The sequence below is a fragment of the Aythya marila genome (genome assembly GCF_965140915.1).
Source record: "Aythya marila genome assembly, chromosome: Z".
NCBI lineage: Eukaryota > Metazoa > Chordata > Aves > Anseriformes > Anatidae > Aythya > Aythya marila.
The window spans coordinates 86,831,157-86,849,397 of record NC_139080.1 but is presented as its reverse complement, the minus strand read 5'-3'; the positions used below and the strand labels follow the sequence as shown (position 1 = coordinate 86,849,397).

General features: G+C 48.2%; 1 protein-coding gene across 1 annotated transcript; it reads left to right on the top strand.

Annotated features, from left to right (window-relative positions):
- Positions 1–9,960: 9,960 nt before the first annotated feature.
- LOC309890248 (endoplasmic reticulum aminopeptidase 1-like) lies at positions 9,961–18,035 on the top strand (the record flags this gene model as incomplete). Its single annotated transcript, XM_082783934.1, has 4 exons — positions 9,961–10,080; positions 15,334–15,447; positions 17,190–17,321; positions 17,867–18,035. The coding sequence occupies 4 exons, from the start codon at positions 9,961–9,963 to the stop codon at positions 17,948–17,950; spliced, it is 450 nt and encodes a 149-aa protein (XP_082640060.1). The 3' UTR covers positions 17,951–18,035.
- Positions 18,036–18,241: the final 206 nt, after the last annotated feature.

The following is an 18,241-nucleotide window of genomic DNA, read 5'->3' as shown; positions in this document are numbered from 1 at the left end:
CCCTGCAGGTCTTGTCTCCTAGCCGTCCTTCAGCTTCTTTTTTTTCTTCTTCTTAATCTCTTGGCCACCTGGCCAGATATCAGAGGCCTGCATAGTATCCCATAACAGTCACTAGTTGTTATCAGTTGTTCTGAAACCCCCAGGCATCAAAGACTTCATACAAACACAAACAGCTTTCTTACTGACACTTCACCAGTAATTAAAACATTCCTCACCAGCCATTCACGGGGACAGTCACACCTATAGCAGTGTTAAGTTAATCTCGAAGAAGACAAAAAAAAGGCTGTAACTGTTAGAAATAGAAGTCTGGAATAACAAAGGCAAACAGGTTCATAAATTTGAGGAGTATTTTCTGAAGACTTGATAAATTGACTAGAATGAGGGGGAGACTGGGACACACTGCATCTGTGGTTCAAGAATTAAATTGCCAGTGCAGGGCCCAGAGGCAGACAGGACTGTTCTTTATGGACACAAATTGTTAAAACATTCCTAACGAGGTTTAACAAGAGCAAGTGTAGAGTCCTGCACCTGGGAAGGAACAATCACATGTATCAGTACAGGCTGGGGGATGACCTGCTGGAGAGGAGCTCTGAGGAGAAGGACCTGGGGGTCCTGGTGGACGACAGGTTGACCATGAGCCAGCAGTGTGCCCTCGTGGCCAAGAGGGCCCATGGGATCATGACGTGCATTAAAAGGAGAGTGGCCAGCAGGGCAGGGGAGGTGATCCTCCCTCTCTACTCAGCCCTGGTCAGGCCTCACCTGGAGTACTGTGTCCAGTTCTGGGCTCCCCGGTACAAAAAAGACAGGGATCTCCTGGGAAGAGTCCGGCGGAGGGCAAGGAAGATGATAAAGGGCCTGGAGCATCTTCCCTATGAGGAAAGGCTGAGAGACCTGGGTCTGGTCAGCCTGGAGAAGACTGAGATGAGCTCTTACCAATGTTTACAAATATCTTCAGTGTGGGAAACAGTGGGATTTGTCCAACCTCTCTTCAGTGGTTAGCAGGGACAGGACAAGGGCCACAAGACAGAGCCCAGGCAGTTCCGCACCAACACGTGAAAGAACTTCTTCATGGTGCGGGTGATGGAGCACTGGGACAGGCTGCCCAGGGAGGTTGTGGAGTCTCCTTCTCTGGAGATATTCAAGGCCCATCTGGATGCCTCCCTGGGCAGCCTGCTCTGAGGAACCTGCTTTGGCAGGGGGCTTGGACCCGATGACCTCTTCAGGTCCCTTCCAACCCCTTCAATTCTGTGATTCTGTGAGAAGAAAAAGATCGGGCTACCAGGCTAGCAGGTCTGTATCTGAGATCTCAAATTGTACCTTCATCCTGATGTTGGTGATGCTCCTGGGGAGAGGTTACCAGCACCACCACCGAGGACCTTCTTTTCCATTGTCAGTTCTTATTGCAGAGATATCTGAGCCTGTTGTCCTTTACTAGAGATCTGCTCTTTCTGCAGGGTGAGAAACTCTTTTGGTAGTTGTTCTGCTCTGGTCATCTGCCTTGGTCATCCTAGAGTTTCCAGCATTCCTTGGGTGGTTTTGTCCTTCAGCCGTGGTACACATGGACCCAGGAACTTACTTCTGTGCCACAGGAGTGGTCAGAAACGCTTGGAACGGACCAGCCCACCGTGATGACAGAGCGTATTTTCATTTGAACTCCTTTGCAAGGACTCCTTTAAGGCTGGCAGGAATCTCGTGGAGCTGTGGCAAGTCCTGTACCTGTGGAATAACAACCCCAGGCACCTGGACATGCTATGGGCACCCTGCTGGAGAGCAGCCTGGCAGAAAATGACCTGAGGTTCCTGGTGGACACCACGTTGAACATAAGCCAGCAACGTGCCCATGCAGCAAGGAAGGCTGATGGCTGGCGAAGCCCTGTGTGAAGCTGGAGAGCTGGGTCCTTTTCTGGGCTTCCATGTACTAGACAGATGTGAGTGTAGCGGAGAGAGTCCAACCAAGATGATCTCTGCTATTTATCAGAAGAGTCTGGGGACTCGCTGGGCTCTGACAAGTTGTCTCTTATTGCAGAACCTCTTATCAGGGGGGTTGGTCAAGAAGCTTTATGTATCCACTTCTGTTCCCCACCACAGATTGAGAAATGGTAATTCTTAGCATGCCAAAGATTTTGAAAGTACTTAAATTATCTCATAAATGTGAAATTTATGCAGCAGTTCAGGTCACCGGATGCGAGGAGTGTCTGAACCTGTTGCTGCCATCGGCGGGAGGCAGAGAAACTGCGTGCGTGAGGTGCGAGCAGGTGGATGACCTGGTCCGCATGGTGGCGGAGCTCAAGGAGGAGGTGGAGAGGTTGAGGGCCATCAGGGAGTGTGAGCGAGAGATAGACTTGTGGAGCAACTCCCTGCAGGGCCTCAAGGAGAGGTACCGAGGTGAGACATCCCAAATGGGGGTGGACCCCCTGCCCTGTAGCCGTCGGGCAGAGGGAGGATGGTCGGGCCCAGGAGGATGCCTAGGGCGAGGAGGTCGACTCCACGCCTCAGGACTGCCTCCACCAAGAAAGACAGGAGGGTTATTGTTGTTGGAGACTCTATTCTTAGGGGAGCAGAGGGCCCTATTTGTCGGCTTGACCCTACCCGTAGGGAAGTGTGCTGCCTCCCTGGGGCCAGGGTCAGGGCCGTTGCCAGGAAGCTTCCCAACCTGGTACGCCCCTCTGACTATTATCCTCTTTTGGTAGTCCAGGCGGGCAGTGACAACATTGAGGAGAGAAGCCTGAAGGCTATCAAACGAGACTTTAGGGGGCTGGGTCGGTTAGTGGATGGAGCGGGAGTGCAGGTGGTGTTTTCATCCATCCCTGCGGTGGCAGGGAGGGGAACAAAGAGGACAGGGAAAGCCCACCTGTTAAACACGTGGCTCCGGGGCTGGTGCCAACGCAGAAATCTTGTTTTTTTCGATCATGGGGCACTTTACTCAGCACCTGGCCTGATGGCCTCAGACGGGTCACTATCTTTTAGGGGAAAAAGGATCCTGGGCCAGGAGCTGGCAGGGCTCATTGAGAGGGCTTTAAACTAGGTAGGAAGGGGGATGGGGCTGAAGCAAGGATTGTTGGGGCTGTGCCAGGGGGAGCAATGGCAAGGCCGGGGGATAAGGTAATGGCCCAGCTGAAGTGCATCTACACCAATGCGCGCAGCATGGGTAACAAACAGGAGGAGCTGGAAGCCATCGTGCAGCAGGCAGGCTACGACTTGGTTGCCATCACGGAGACGTGGTGGGACCAGTCTCATGACTGGAGTGCTGCAATGCCTGGCTATAAGCTCTTCAGAAGGGACGGGCAGCACAGAAGGGGTGGTGCTGTGGCTCTCTATATTAGAGAGCCTTTCGATGTTGTAGAACTCGAGGCTGGGAATGACAAGGTCGAGTCCCTTTGGGTTAGGATCGGCAGGGACAACAAGGCTAGCGTCCTGGTCGGGGTCTGCTATAGACCGCCGAACCAGGATGAGGAGACTGATGAGGAGTTCTACAGGCAGCTGGCAGAAGTTGCGAAATCGTCAGCTCTTGTACTCGTGGGGGACTTCAACTTCCCTGACATATCCTGGAAGCACAACACAGCCCTGAGAAAGCAGTCCAGGAAGTTTCTGGAGAGCGTGGAAGATAGCTTCCTGACGCAGCTGCTTAGTGAGCCTACCAGGGGTGGTGCCCCGCTAGACCTTCTCTTCACAAACAGAGAAGGACTGGTGGAGGATGTGATTGTCGGGAGCTGTCTTGGGCAGAGTGACCACGAAATGGTGGAGTTCTCTATTCTTGGCGAGGCCAGGAAGGGGACCAGTAAAACCGCTGTATTGGACTTTCGGAGGGCTGACTTTGAGCTGCTCAGGACACTGGTTGGTGGAGTCCCTTGGGAGGCGGTTCTGAAGGGCAGAAGAGTCCAGGAAGGCTGGGCGCTCTTCAAGAGGGAAATCTTAATGGCGCAGGAACGGTCTGTTCCCACGTGCCCAAAGACGAGCTGGCAGGGAAGAAGACCAGCCTGGCTCAACAGAGAATTGTGGCTTGATCTTAGGAGAAAAAAGAGGGTTTATAATGTTTGGAATAGTGGGCAGGCCACTAGGGAGGACTATAAGGATGTAGCGAGGCTGTGCAGGGACAAAATTAGGAAGGCCAAAGCTCATCTGGAGCTCAATCTGGCTACTGCCGTTAAAGATAACAAAAAACGTTTCTATAAATACATCAACACAAAAAGGAGGACTAAGGAGAATCTCCATCCTTTACTGGCTGCGGGGGGAAACTTGGTGTAGTGGGTTTACGTGGCAAGGTTTTGGTAGCAGGGGGCCATAGGGGTGGTTTCTGTGAGAAAGATCTAGAAGCTGCCCCATGTTTGGGAAGGGCCCCATTGTTTTCCAGAGCTGAGCCAGTAAGCGATGTTGTTTTGCACCTCTGTGAGAGCATATTTAAGACAGGGAAAAAAACGCTGCGCCTCACAGCAGCCGGGAGTGAGAGAACAGCCTTTCACATGCCAAGGTCAGTGTAGAGGGAGGGGGAGAGGTGCTCCAGGCGCCGGAGCAGAAGTCCCCTGCGGCCTGTGGTGAGGAGCATGGTGAAGCAGGATGTCCCCCTGCAGCCCATGGAGTACCACGGTGGAGCAGGGTCCCCCGCTGCAGCCCGTGGAGGAGACCACGGTGGAGCAGGTGGCCCTGCACCGACGGAGGCTGCCGCCTGTGGAAGACCCCTGCCGGAGCAGATTCCGGGCCGGACCTGTAGCCCGTGGAGAGGAGCCTACGCAGGAGCAGGTGACCTGGCAGGAGCTGCTGCCCGTAGGGGAGCCAGGTTGGAGCAGTTTTCTCCTGAGGGATGGACCCCGTGGTACGGACCCATATCTGGAGCAGTTCTGGAAGAGCTGCTGCCTGTGGGAAGCCCACGCCGGATCAGTTCATCAAGGACTGCATCCCGTGGGTGGGACCCCACAGCACAAGGGACGAGAGTGACCGAGAAGGAGCGGCAGAGAAGAAGCGCTGTAGACTGACCATAACCCCCATTCCCCCGTTCCCCTGCGCCGCTCGGGGGGAGGAGGTGGAAGAGGGTGGATGGGGGGAAGGTGCTTTTGGTTTCTTTCCTTTGTTTCTCACTTCTCTAGCTTGTTAGTTAATAGGCAATAAATCTTACTATCTCCTTATGCCGAGTCTGTTTTGCCCGTTACAATAATTACTGAGTGATTTTCTCATCCTTGTCTCAACCCTTGAGCCATTTTCACATATTTTCTCCCCATTCCTCTTTGAGGAGGGGGAGTGAGGGAGCGGCTGTGGTGGAGCTCGGCTGCCCACTCGAGCGGAACCACGGCACTTAGTTACAAGAGATGAGGAAAAGGCGGAGGTGCTCAATGCCTTCTTTGCCTCAGTCTTTAGCGGCACTACCAGTTGTTCTCTGGATACCCAGTACCCTGAGCTGGTGGAAGGGGATGGGGAGCAGGATGTGGCCCTCACCATCCATGAAGAGCTGGTTGGTGACCTGCTACGGCACTTGGATGTGCACAAGTCGATGGGGCCGGATGGGATCCACCCAAGTGTACTGAGAGAACTGGCAGAGGAGCTGGCCAAGCCACTGTCCATCATTTATCAGCAGTCCTGGCGATTGGGGGAGGTCCCAGTTGACTGGCGGCTAGCAAATGTGACGCCCATCTACAAGAAGGGCCGGAGGGCAGACCCGGGAAACTACAGGCCTGTCAGTTTGACCTGAGTGCCAGGGAAGCTCATGGAGCAGATCCTCCTGAGAGTCCTCACGCAGCACTTGCAGGGCAAGCAGGCGATCAGGCCCAGTCAGCATGGGTTTATGAAAGGCAGGTCCTGCTTGACGAACCTGATCTCCTTCTATGACAAAGTGACGCACTGGGTGGACGAGGGAAAGGCTGTGGATGTGGTCTACCTTGACTTCAGCAAGGCTTTTGACACCGTCTCCCACAGCATTCTCCTCAAGAAACTGGCTGCTCTTGGCTTGGACTGGCGCACGCTTCGTTGGGTTAGAAACTGGCTGGATAGCCGGGCCCAAAGAGTCGTGGTGAATGGAGCCAAGTCCAGTTGGAGGTCAGTCACTAGTGGCGTCCCCCAGGGCTCGGTGCTGGGGCCGGTCCTCTTTAATATCTTCATCGATGATCTGGACAAGGGCATCGAGTGCACCCTCAGTAAGTTTGCAGATGACACCAAGCTATGCGCGTGTTGATCTGCTCGAGGGTAGGAAGGCTCTGCAGGAGGATCTGGATAGGCTGCAGCGATGGGCTGAGGTCAACTGCATGAAGTTCAACAAGGCCAAGTGCCGGGTCCTGCACCTGGGGCGCTTATTGCAGAGCTACAGGCTGGGAGACGAGAGGTTGGAGAGCTGCCAGGCAGAGAAGGACCTGGGAGTGATGGTGGATAGTCGGCTGAATATGAGCCAGCAGTGTGCTCAGGTGGCCAAGAAGGCCAACGGCATCCTGGCTTGTATCAGGAACAGTGTGACGAGCAGGGCTAGGGAGGTGATCGTCCCCCTGTACTCGGCTCTGGTGAGGCCGCACCTCGAGTACTGTGTTCAGTTTTGGGCCCCTTGCTACAAGAAGGACATGGAGGTGCTCAAGCGAGTCCAGAGAAGGGCGACGAAGCTGGTGAGGGGCCTGGAGAACAAATCCTATGAGGAGCGGCTGAGGGAGCTGGGCTTGTTCAGCCTGGAGAAAAGGAGCCTCAGGGGCGACCTTATCGCTCTCTACAGGTACCTCAAGGGAGGCTGTAGCGAGGTGGGGGTTGGCCTGTTCTCCCACGTGCCTGGTGACAGGACGAGGGGGAATGGGCTTAAGTTGCGCCAGGGGAGTTTTAGGTTGGATCTTAGGAAGAACTTCTTTACGGAAAGGGTTTTTAGGCACTGGAACAGGCTGCCCAGGGAAGTGGTGGAGTCACCATCCCTGGAAGTCTTTAAAAGACGTTTAGATGTAGAGCTTAGGGATATGGTTTAGTGGGGACTGTTAGCGTTAGGTCAGAGGTTGGACTCGATGATCTTGAGGTCTCTTCCAACCTAGAAATTCTGTGATTCTGTGAAATTACTTGATTTTCACACAAGGTGGTGAACACTGTGCATATGAAGGCATGTGGACTAAAGGTTTTCTCTTTTTTCCTTAGAGTGCTCGCAGCAACGCATTTTGAGCCAACATTTGCAAGAACAGCCTTCCCGTGTTTCAATGAACCAGCTTTCAAAGCCAGATTTTCAGTTAAGTTTAGGAGGGAACCAAAGCACCTTGTGCTGTCCAATATGCCCCTTGTAGGTGGATACATTCAATGTTGTGCTGTTGCTTGATGACCTTTAAAAAAGAAAGTAAAAGGAGAACAGAATATCTAGGAAGTTGCTGTTCATGGGAATATTGACCTAAAGATTGTGTCAGTTCTTTTCTGAGAGTAAATGATTGCTGGTAGTGTTGATACACAGTTATAAAGGAATGCAACAGGTGTTGCATCCTAGGGGTTCCTGTTCTCTGCAGTGGTTTGAGAACAATGTAATCTCGCTAATTTTTATTTTACTCATAAAATGCTTTCAGTCTTTGTCTTAGATTTTAAGAATTAATATTAAAATGTATCTGAATACGGACACAATATTATTCAGGACCTTATATATATAGAATATATATAAATATATAAATATTATTAATATATATATAAATATATAATATATAATACATTATATATATTATATATTAATATATTATTATTTTTATATTATAAATATTATATTATTATATTATATATTACATATATGTATTATATATAATACATATTATATATATTATTATATTATATGTATATTATATATAATATATATTATACATATATATTATATATATATTATATATTATATATATTATATTAATATATATTAATTATTATTAATATATATTTTATATATATATATTAATATATATATATATTAAAAAACAAGAGAAAAAGGTTATTTTGGCCTTCAAAAAATGTCTGTGAAAGTGGAGTATGTGTAACACCTACAAATATGGTTTGCAGTTACAAAGATGTAGGCGTATGTAGGGTGGGTCACATGTCATACATTTGGTCTTACTCTGTGCATAAGAGATTCTTCACAAATTCTTCTGCATTGTTGATTCGTGATTTGCCAGGAAACTAACCCTTATAAATGAGGGAACAACGCCTCCCCATACACCAAGTACATTTCAAAAAAATGAAGTCTTTTGGAAGTTGGTTAAAAACAAACTATCAAACAAAACAGTTCTTGTATTGAAAAGTGGATAAAATAATGAATGAATGGTGGGTGCTAGTATTAGTATTCCAATGTGGCTAAATATACTCCAAGTGTAAGTTAGTTACCTAAGGCGAATCAAAAGGGAAAACTCTAACAGGCGACTCATTTTGTCTTGAAATAGATATCTGAGAGAGCTGAGTCATTGTTTGGAGTAGTTTATTTCTCTCATGTGTAACAAGTGATGTTTAGATTTAGACAACTTCTGATTAACTCAAGTGTGATCTTAATTAGATCGATGTGCTGGCAGACACTGAGGAAAATTAAAGCTTTTGAATGAGTATCTTTATCTAGTTTTAGCAATGTTGAAGTAACACTTACGAGTGAAACTACCTGTATGTTTCTGTTTTCTTTGTGTGGGGACGGGCTGGCACAGGGTTGACTTCTTTCCAACTTGTCTTTAAAATTGTCTTAGTGAAACTGAAATGAAACACATTGATTTTTGGTGCCAAAGTCCATAGAGGTACTACCGGATGATGAGCTGTGCTTGTCTTTTTTTAGATGAAGACTGTGAATGTAAATTCATGGCTTGTTGAAGACCATTTTGATACCAGTGTCAAGATGAGTACCTACCTCGTGGCCTTTATTGTTTCCGATTTCAAGTCCATCAGCAAAATATCCAGTCATGGAGTTAATGTAACTATTCTGATTTTCTAAGAGCTTATTTTATAACAAAATCTATATGGAAACATATAGTGTACTTTCAAGCTAAATTGTTGGATTTATACATTGTGAAGTTTGACATGAACGAGAGGAGAGAAAAACGTTGGCTTTGTAATTGGATTATTAGTTTGCATTAAGACTAATTTTACTAATTCCAAAAGTTTTTGGTAATATGCTTTCTTTTTATATACTTACGTGCATTGGTAATATTGTTTCAAGTAAGACTGTTTGATTAAAAGGAAATTAAATATAGTTTTATTGGAGAATCAGGAATAAAACAGAACAGTGGTAGTTACACAGCTCTGGCTTGGTAGGGGACGGAAGGTATAGATGTCCTTTTACAGGCATGGTGGTTCTGGAGGATAAAGTAAAATTCTCATTTCTAATTTTGAACATATCTGTATCTGGATTTTTTAAAAGTAACTTTTGTACGAAAGCTGTTAGGTATGTGCTCTACTTTCACTTTTCATGACCACTCACGCACCTATGTTAAAGAACAAATTCTGTAAACTTTTGATGCTGGCATTTAAATACTGCCTGCTTGTTTACTGTAGATTTCTGTATACACGGTACCAGAGAAGATCCACCAAGCTGATTATGCCCTGGATGCGGCAGTAAAACTTTTAGACTTTTATGAGGATTACTTCAGCATTTCATATCTCTTACCTAAACAAGGTAAGTGTTACCTAATTTAATGTATTCAAGAATAGCATTAAGAATAGAGAGTAAAATTGCATAAAATCAATGAGTTAGGTAAGACTGGGACAATTTTGGCTCCCATGTTTTTAAACTGTCTGCTTCATGTAACTTAAGAGTATGTTGAAAAGCTTCACTGAGAACGGAAAATCCTTCTATAGAGGACTTTTTAAAGGTATGTTTTTGCTGTTACATTTAGGAGAAGCCTTAAAGAAGGTGTGATGTGGGAGCTGTTGTGAAGTGGGATGAGCAGGTGACTGGGTTCTTTACTGGGTCAAACAATCCTAGCAGTTTATTAATGCTTCCCTCCCCCCCTCCTCCTTCCTCCCCCCTCCACCAGATTTAGCAGCTATTCCTGATTTCCAGTCTGGTGCTATGGAAAACTGGGGATTGACCACATATCGGGAATCCGCATTGTTGTATGACCCTGATAAATCCTCAGCATCTTCTAGACTTTGGATTACTATGATAATAGTCCACGAACTGGCTCATCAGGTGAGATTTAGGAGCAACAATAAAGGATCAGAAGGGACCCACAAAGTGGTCAGAGCTGTGTGGATGGAGAGATATTTGAGAATATAGACTGAAAAGAGCTGTTTCAGTTTGAGGGTGTTCATCCGTGAATCACGCGACTGTTCCCAATAAAGTCTCGTTGGGCTTCATAGACATGCAGGGCTGTAACCAAAATCTGTATAGTTCAGTAGCTGTAGTGGTCTGGGGACTTTGCACCATTGCTAACCCTTGAAATTAATTGCAAGCCATGAATATTTGCTGAGGCGATCGGCTCCGGGGCAGACGTATTCTGCAGCGGAGCAGGGGACCGAGGCGGGCAGGGCTTTTTGTCCGGCATCGAGGCCACTCGGGGGAGCCGCCGAGACCCGGCTGTCCTCGCGAGGGAGGCTGACGAGGCGAGGGCGGAGCCAGCAACGTCAGTGGCGGGCTATTTAAATCAGGCGCTGCCACCGTTTTAGAGCCATTTGCTGAGGCGATCGGCTCCGGGGCAGACGTGTTCTGCAGCGGAGCAGGGGACCGAGGCGGGCAGGGCTTTTTGTCCGGCATCGAGGCCACTCGGGGGAGCCGCCGGGACCCGGCTGTCCTCGCGAGGGAGGCTGACGAGGCGAGGGCAGAGCCAGCAGCGCTCCCTCCGAGGCTGTTTAAAAGTTGCCCCTAGGGATCGCGAGCGACCAGGAGCGCGGCGAACAGGACGGGCAAACAGGGCGTGGCACGTCGAAGGGTGTGGCAGTTTGCGCGGCAGTTCGCGCGGGCAGGGCGAGCGGGGGGCCCATTGTCGCTCTGTTGCAGCTGCCTCTCCCTTCGGTGCTTGTAACCTGCTTGCGTAGAACCTGACCATGGTATCGACCAGGCAGAAAACCGTGGCCTCCACATCTCGTGAGGCATCTCCAGCCACGGTCGCCAGTGTGGCTACTCAGACGGAGGGCTTGGGGAAACATGCAGCCGTCCAGGTCCTGGGCTGCAGAGTGTGCCCCAGCCTTCTGTCGGTCTCCGACAGCAGTGGTGGGTATGCCTGTGGGAGGTGTGCCCAGGTTGAAGAACTGCTCAGCCAGGTAGCGGAGCTCCGGGAGGAGGTGAACAGGCTCAGGAGCATCAGGGAATCAGAGAGGGAAATTGACTGGTGGAGGTGCGCTCTACCCTCTCTGAGGCAGGCTCACGAGCCTGCCACAGCACAGGCGTCTCCTGTTATGCAGAAGACGGAGGTTCCCTCCTCCTGCCAGGCAGCGGGAGGAGACCTAGATCAAGGGGGGGAATGGAGGCAGGTGCCTATTCGGGGTGGTAGGCGAGCCCTCTCTCTGCCCACCTCACCTTCTCATCTACCCTTAAATAATCGATATGAAGGACTAGAACAAGACAATCTAAATGACAAAGTAGACAAACACCCGTCCCAGTTGGAGGGGGCGCCTAAGACAATGCGACCTACACGTCGCATTACCACATCATCCTTCAAAAAAGAAAGAAGGGCTATTGTTATGGGGGGCTCCCTTCTGAAAGGGACAGAGGGACCGATATGCCGACCGGACCCAACCCGCAGAGAAGTCTGTTGCCTCCCTGGGGCTCGGGTGAGAGACTTTGCCAAGAAAGTCAAGCGCCTGGTACGGCCCACTGACTACTACCCGCTACTGGTCTTTCAGGCTGGTAGCGATGAAGTAGCAACGAGAAGTCCGAAGGCGATCAAAAGAGACTTTAGGGATTTGGGGCGACTACTTAGAGGATCAGGGGCGCAGGTGGTGTTTGCCTCTGTCCTTCCGATAGGGGGGATCGAAGCTGAAAGACGTACTGTTCGCATAAACTCGTGGCTTCGAGACTGGTGTGACCGGCAGAATTTCGGTTTCTTTGATCATGGGAAGGTCTACGCTACACCAGGCCTGATGGCACCGGATGGGATGCACCTCTCTCGGAGAGGGGTAAGGATCTTAGGTCAGGAGTTGGCAGGGCTGATAGGTAGGGCTTTAAACTAGAGTCGAAGGGGGAAGGGGCTAAAACCAGGCGTGCCAGTGAAGACCTAAGGGATGGTACGCTAGAATCAGAGGGGCTGTGTGCCAGTGGGGTCCTTTGGTCAGATCCACAAGGTGCTGAGTGTAAGGAGACGCACCTGAAGTGCTTTTACACAAACGCACGCAGTATGAGGAATAAAATAGATGAGCTAGAAGTCCTGGCCCAGTCCCGCAACTACGACATCATCGGCATAAGCGAAACCTGGTGGGATGAGTCCTGTGACTGGGGTGTTGCGATAGATGGTTACAGGCTCTTCAGGAGGGACAGGCAGGGTAGGCGAGGTGGTGGGGTGGCGATGTATGTGAAGCAGGGGCTGGACTGTGTGGAACTTCAGGTCGGCGATGGCAAAGTTGAGAGCCTCTGGGTAAGGATCAAGGGACGAACGAATAAAGTGGATGTCGTTGTGGGAGTCTATTACAGACCCCCTGGCCAGGATGATAGCGCCGATAAATTATTCTTTACAGAACTAAGAGAGGCCTCGAGATTAACTCCCCTTGTCCTTATGGGGGACTTCAACTTGCCGGACGTTAACTGGGAGTGCCACACGGCTGACACGAGCAAGTCCAGGAGGTTCATGAAGCACCTAGATGATAACTTCTTGGTGCAGGTGCTAACGGAGCCAACTAGGAAAGGTGCCCTCCTAGACCTGTTGCTAGAAAACAGAGAGGGTCTGGTGGGAGATGTGGTGATTGGTGGCCGCCTTGGTCATAGCGACCATGAAGTGGTTGAGTTCAAAATTTACGGTGACAGAAGGAAAAGTGCCACCAAAACCTCATCCCTAGATATGGGGAAAGCGGACTTCAGGCTGCTCAGGGAACTAGTCAGTAAGGTCCCCTGGGAAACTGCTCTTGAAGGCCTCGATGTCCACCAGTGCTGGTCACTCTTTAAGCGATGCCTCCTAGAAGCACAAGATAAGGCAATTCCAAAATATCGCAAGTCAGGCAGGCGGGGCAGGAGGCCGGCGTGGCTAACCAGGAATGTTCTAATGGAGATTAGGCGGAAACAGAGAGTGTTTCGCTACTGGAAGGAGGGCCAGGCGTCATGGAAAGAATACAGGGATGCTGTTCGTGTTTGTAGGGAGAAAGTTCGAGTGGCCAAAGCACACCTAGAGTTGAAGCTGGCTGTGTCTGTGAGAGAAAATAAAAAGGTTTTTTTTAGATATGTAAATGGAAAAAGGAGAACTAAAGAATACATAGGGCCGCTCCTTGATAGGGAAGGTCTCCTCACAGACGATGACGTAGGCAAAGCAGAGACGCTTAACGCCTTCTTTGCCTCTGTCTTCAATGCCGATGATGGGCTTCGGGACCCAGGGTGCCCTGAGCTGGAGGACCGGGATGGTGGGGATGACAAACTCCCAACTGACCCTGAACGTGTGCGGGATTTGCTACTCCACCTGGATCCCTACAAGTCCATGGGTCCGGATGGGATTCATCCCCGGGTGCTGAAAGAGCTGGCGGATGTCATCACGGAACCTCTATCGATTATTTTTCAACGATCCTGGGAATTTGGAGAGGTCCCGGTAGACTGGAAGCTGGCAAATGTTGTGCCGATTTTCAAGAAGGGTCAGAAAGAAGACCCTAGCAATTACAGGCCTGTCAGTCTCACGTCAGTGCCTGGTAAAATCATGGAGAAGTTGGTTCTCGGACTTATTGAGGCGCACCTGGGGGACAAAGCAGTCATTGGTCCCAGCCAGCATGGGTTTGTGAAGGGTAGGTCCTGCCTAACTAACCTGATTTCCTTTTATGATAAGATCACCCGTATGGTGGACCAAGGGAAACCAGCTGATGTGATTTTTTTGGACTTCAGCAAGGCTTTTGACACGGTTTCCCATAGGATCCTACTGGACAAAATGTCCACCATACAGCTAAATAAAAACATCATACGATGGGTGAGCAATTGGCTAACGGGCAGGGCCCAAAGGGTTATGGTAAATGGGGCTGTGTCAGGCTGGCGGGCGGTCACCAGTGGGGTCCCTCAAGGCTCCATTTTAGGGCCGGTACTTTTCAATATTTTTATAAACGATCTGGATGTAGGAATAGAAGGTATTTTGAGCAAGTTTGCTGATGACACCAAACTTGGAGGAGTTGTGGACTCAAATGAGGGTGTAAAGGCCTTGCAGAGGGATCTGGACAGGTTGGAGAGCCAGGCGATCACCAACCGCATGAAGTTCAATAAGAGCAAGTGCCGGGTCCTGCACCTGGGACGGGGAAACCCTGGCTGCATGTACAGACTGGGCGATGAGACGCTGGAGAGCAGCCTAGAAGAGAGGGATCTGGGGGTCGTGATAGACAGCAAGTTGAATATGAGCCAGCAGTGTGCCCTGGCAGCCAGGAGGGCCAATCGTATCCTGGGGTGCATCAAGCACGGCATCGCTAGTAGGTCAAGGGAGGTGATTGTCCCGCTCTACTCTGCGCTGATGCGGCCTCACCTCGAGTACTGTGTGCAGTTCTGGGCACCACAGTATAAAAAGGACATGAAACTGTTGGAGAGTGTCCAGAGGAGGGCTACGAAGATGGTGAAAGGCCTTGAGGGGAAGACGTACGAGGAACGGCTGAGGTCACTGGGCCTGTTCAGCCTGGAGAAGAGGAGGCTGAGGGGGGACCTCATCACAGTCTACAACTTCCTCGCAAGGGGTTGTCAAGAGGCAGGAGACCTTTTCTCCATTAACACTAGTGACAGGACCCGCGGGAACGGGGTTAAGCTGAGGCAGGGGAAATTTAGGCTGGACGTCAGGAGGGGGTTCTTCACAAAGACGGTGGTTGCACACTGGAACAGGCTCCCCAGGGAAGTGGTCACTGCACCGAGCCTGTCTGAATTTAAGAAAAGATTGGACTGTGAACTTAGGCACATGGTCTGAACTTTTGTGTAGACCTGTGCGGTGTCAAGAGTTGGACTTGATGATCCTTAAGGGTCCCTTTCAACTCAGGATATTCTATGATTCTATGATTCTATGAATATAGGTAAAAAAGTTAAGAATTGTTACAGGTTTATGCGTGGCTCCTCTATCAAACCTGGTTTATGTATAAAGTTTCATGGAATTGTAATGGAAACCCATGCTGTGGAGTATTACCATTAAAATAAGAAATGAAATAGAAAGAGGCCAGAGTAAGCTGCATTACTACAAAAATGTGCCTTAAATGTCAGTGACATGCTATAAATTCAATTTCATATCAGTCAGTAGCAGCTTTTGTGAAAAACCGTGTAATTAAATTAAAATTGTTGTTGCTGTTGTTTCAGTGGTTTGGCAACCTAGTTACCATGGAGTGGTGGAATGACCTGTGGTTAAATGAAGGGTTTGCAAAATTCATGGAGTTTGTGTCGGTCAACATTACCCATCCAGAACTGAAAGTTGTAAGCAGCATTTACTGTATTTTTATTTTATATTTGCATTCTAAGTCCACTAATTTGTAAGGGTGAAGGCCAAGCATGTTTGTGCTGTGAAATAGTTTTTGCTTTCCCTTTGAAAGAACTGTCTGATCTTAACTCGAAGGGTAAGAATATTGATTTTATTGTATCTAATTACTTCAAAAACTGGTGATGGAAGTTAATGATTGCAATCAAAGTATATTCTCTTTTCAAAAGCTATTTAGACTTCGGAAAGTATAAAGGCATTGCTAGTTAGTCAAGGGAGGTGATTGTCCCGCTCTACTCTGCGCTGGTGTGGCCTCACCTCGAGCACTGTGTGCAGTTCTGGGCACCGCAGTGCAAAAAGGATGCAAAACTGTTGGAGAGTGTCCAGAGGAGGGCTACAAAGATGGCGAAGGGCCTAGAGGGGAAGACGTATGAGGAGAGGCTGAGGGCACTGGGCCTGTTCAGCCTGGAGAAGAGGAGGCTGAGGGGGGACCTCATCGCGGTCTACAGCTTCCTCACGAGGGGGAGTGCAGAGGCAGGCACCGACCTATTCTCTGTAATCACCAGTGATAGGACCTGCAGAAATGGTGTCAAGCTGTGGCAGGAGAGGTTCAGGCTCGACAACAGGAAGAGGTTCTTCACCGAGAGGGTAGTCGCACACCTGAACAGGCTTCCCAGGGAAGTAGTCACAGCTCCAAGCCTGTCGGAGTTGAAGAAGCGATTGGACTGTGCTCTTAGTCATGTGGTCTGACTTTTTGGGAAGACCTGTGCTGTGCCAGGAGTTGGACTTGATGATCCTTATGGGTCCCTTCCAACTCGGGGTATTCTATGATTCTATGAAATTATTTTTTTTCCATCATGTATAGTCAGACTTAAATCCTAATGAAGACCCCCCAAATCCTCCCGCTAGCTTTAGCACACATTCAATATATGAAACTTTGCGAGTATGCCTAGTTCAAAGTAGTGAAAAAAACAGTGCACTGGGAAGATCTATGCAGAAACTTGCCATAAAACTGCAGTGGAAAAATAATGAAGGAATTCATCATTTGCTTTTTTTTTTTTTTTTTTTTTTTTCCTTTGGTTTGTTTTGTTGTTACTAACCATTCATTTTGTCATCAAACTTTTGGAACGTGTGCATGTCTTTTTGGAGTTATTTTTAAGTCTCACTAGCTGGAGTATTAAAGTTGGTTTAGAAGGGTAGAGGCAGTTTGCCTCTCTATATTCCTTCCCTTCCCTTCCCTTCCCTTCCCTTCCCTTCCCTTCCCTTCCCTTCCCTTCCCTTCCCTTCCCTTCCCTTCCCTTCCCTTCCCTTCCCTTCCCTTCCCTTCCCTTCCCTTCCCTTCCCTTCCCTTCCCTTCCCTTCCCTTCCCTTCCCTTCCCTTCCCTTCCCTTCCCTTCCCTTCCCTTCCCTTCCCTTCCCTTCCCTTCCCTTCCCTTCCGTTCCCTTCCCTTCCCCTTCCCCTTCCCCTTCCCCTTCCCCTTCCCCTTCCCCTTCCCCTTCCCCTTCCCCTTCCCCTTCCCCTTCCCCTTCCCCTTCCCCTTCCCCTTCCCCTTCCCCTTCCCCTTCCCCTTCCCCTTCCCCTTCCCCTTCCCTTTCCTGCTCTGTAATGAAACCGAAGATATGTTTGGCTTTCCTGATGGGATTTCAACATCATGTAGAATGGACTGAAATATGAACTAATAGGAATTCAGTAGTCACTAAGCAAAATTTGGTAGTAATAATCATTTTTGTCTCCTATTAGGAAGATTATTTCTTATCAAACTGGTTTGATGCCATGGAAGTGGATGCATTAAATTCATCACATCCTGTGTCTACTCCTGTGGAAGATCCAGCTCAAATTTTAGAAATGTTTGATGATGTTTCTTATGTGAAGGTAAAATCTGTAACTGATTTCATTCTCAGTTGTACTGATTGTACTATACGTCTGCATTGTACTGATTTCAGTTAGTCCTTTATACAAAACATCCCTGAACCGTGGTGTTAATATACTTTTTAATGTTGTTTTGATCTTTATATTCTATCTCAATCGTAGTCCAAAACTCCTGCATGTAGTTCAAATTGTGGTTTCCTGTTCCATCTATAAAAAGAGGAGGTTTTTGCCCCTTCTTACCTATTGTGTATCAATTGAAACATTAAAACATTATTTTAGGTGCTTAAACCAACCAGCGTTTTTCATTGGAGCCTGCTCTATATAGTAATTGAAAAAATAATAGCATATTTTACTCAATCCAAAATATATTTAAGGAAATAAGGAAAGCCAAATTACTGTTTAAATATATATAAAATACAAATATTTCTCATCAGACAGACATACAAAATTGAACTGCTGTTTAGGTTAGCCTGCTGAAAATTTTCTGAAAGAAGCATCTTGCTATCTAGGGAGTGGTTTTGTAAACATTCTGTCACACTTTTTTTCAGGGATCCTGTATATTAAATATGTTGAAGGACTACCTGACTGATGATGTTTTTAAAGCTGGACTTGTGCAGTACCTGCAGAAGTAGAGCTATCAAAACGCAAAAAATGAAGATTTGTGGAACAGTATGACAAATGCAACTATTTCTTATTCTCTTTTTTTTTTTTTTTTACTTTTTTTTTTTTCCCCAAATTTCATAGCTTTTTGTGAATAGTGTGTTTTTGTAGTATATTAATGAGGCCTGTGACCAATACTTATGGTAATGATATCAAAAACAGATGACCAAAACTTTCTTCTACAGATCTGTCCCACAGCAGGTACTGATAAAAGTGAACAACAAGGTGATGGCTTTTGCAGAAGGAACCAACAGTCATCTTCA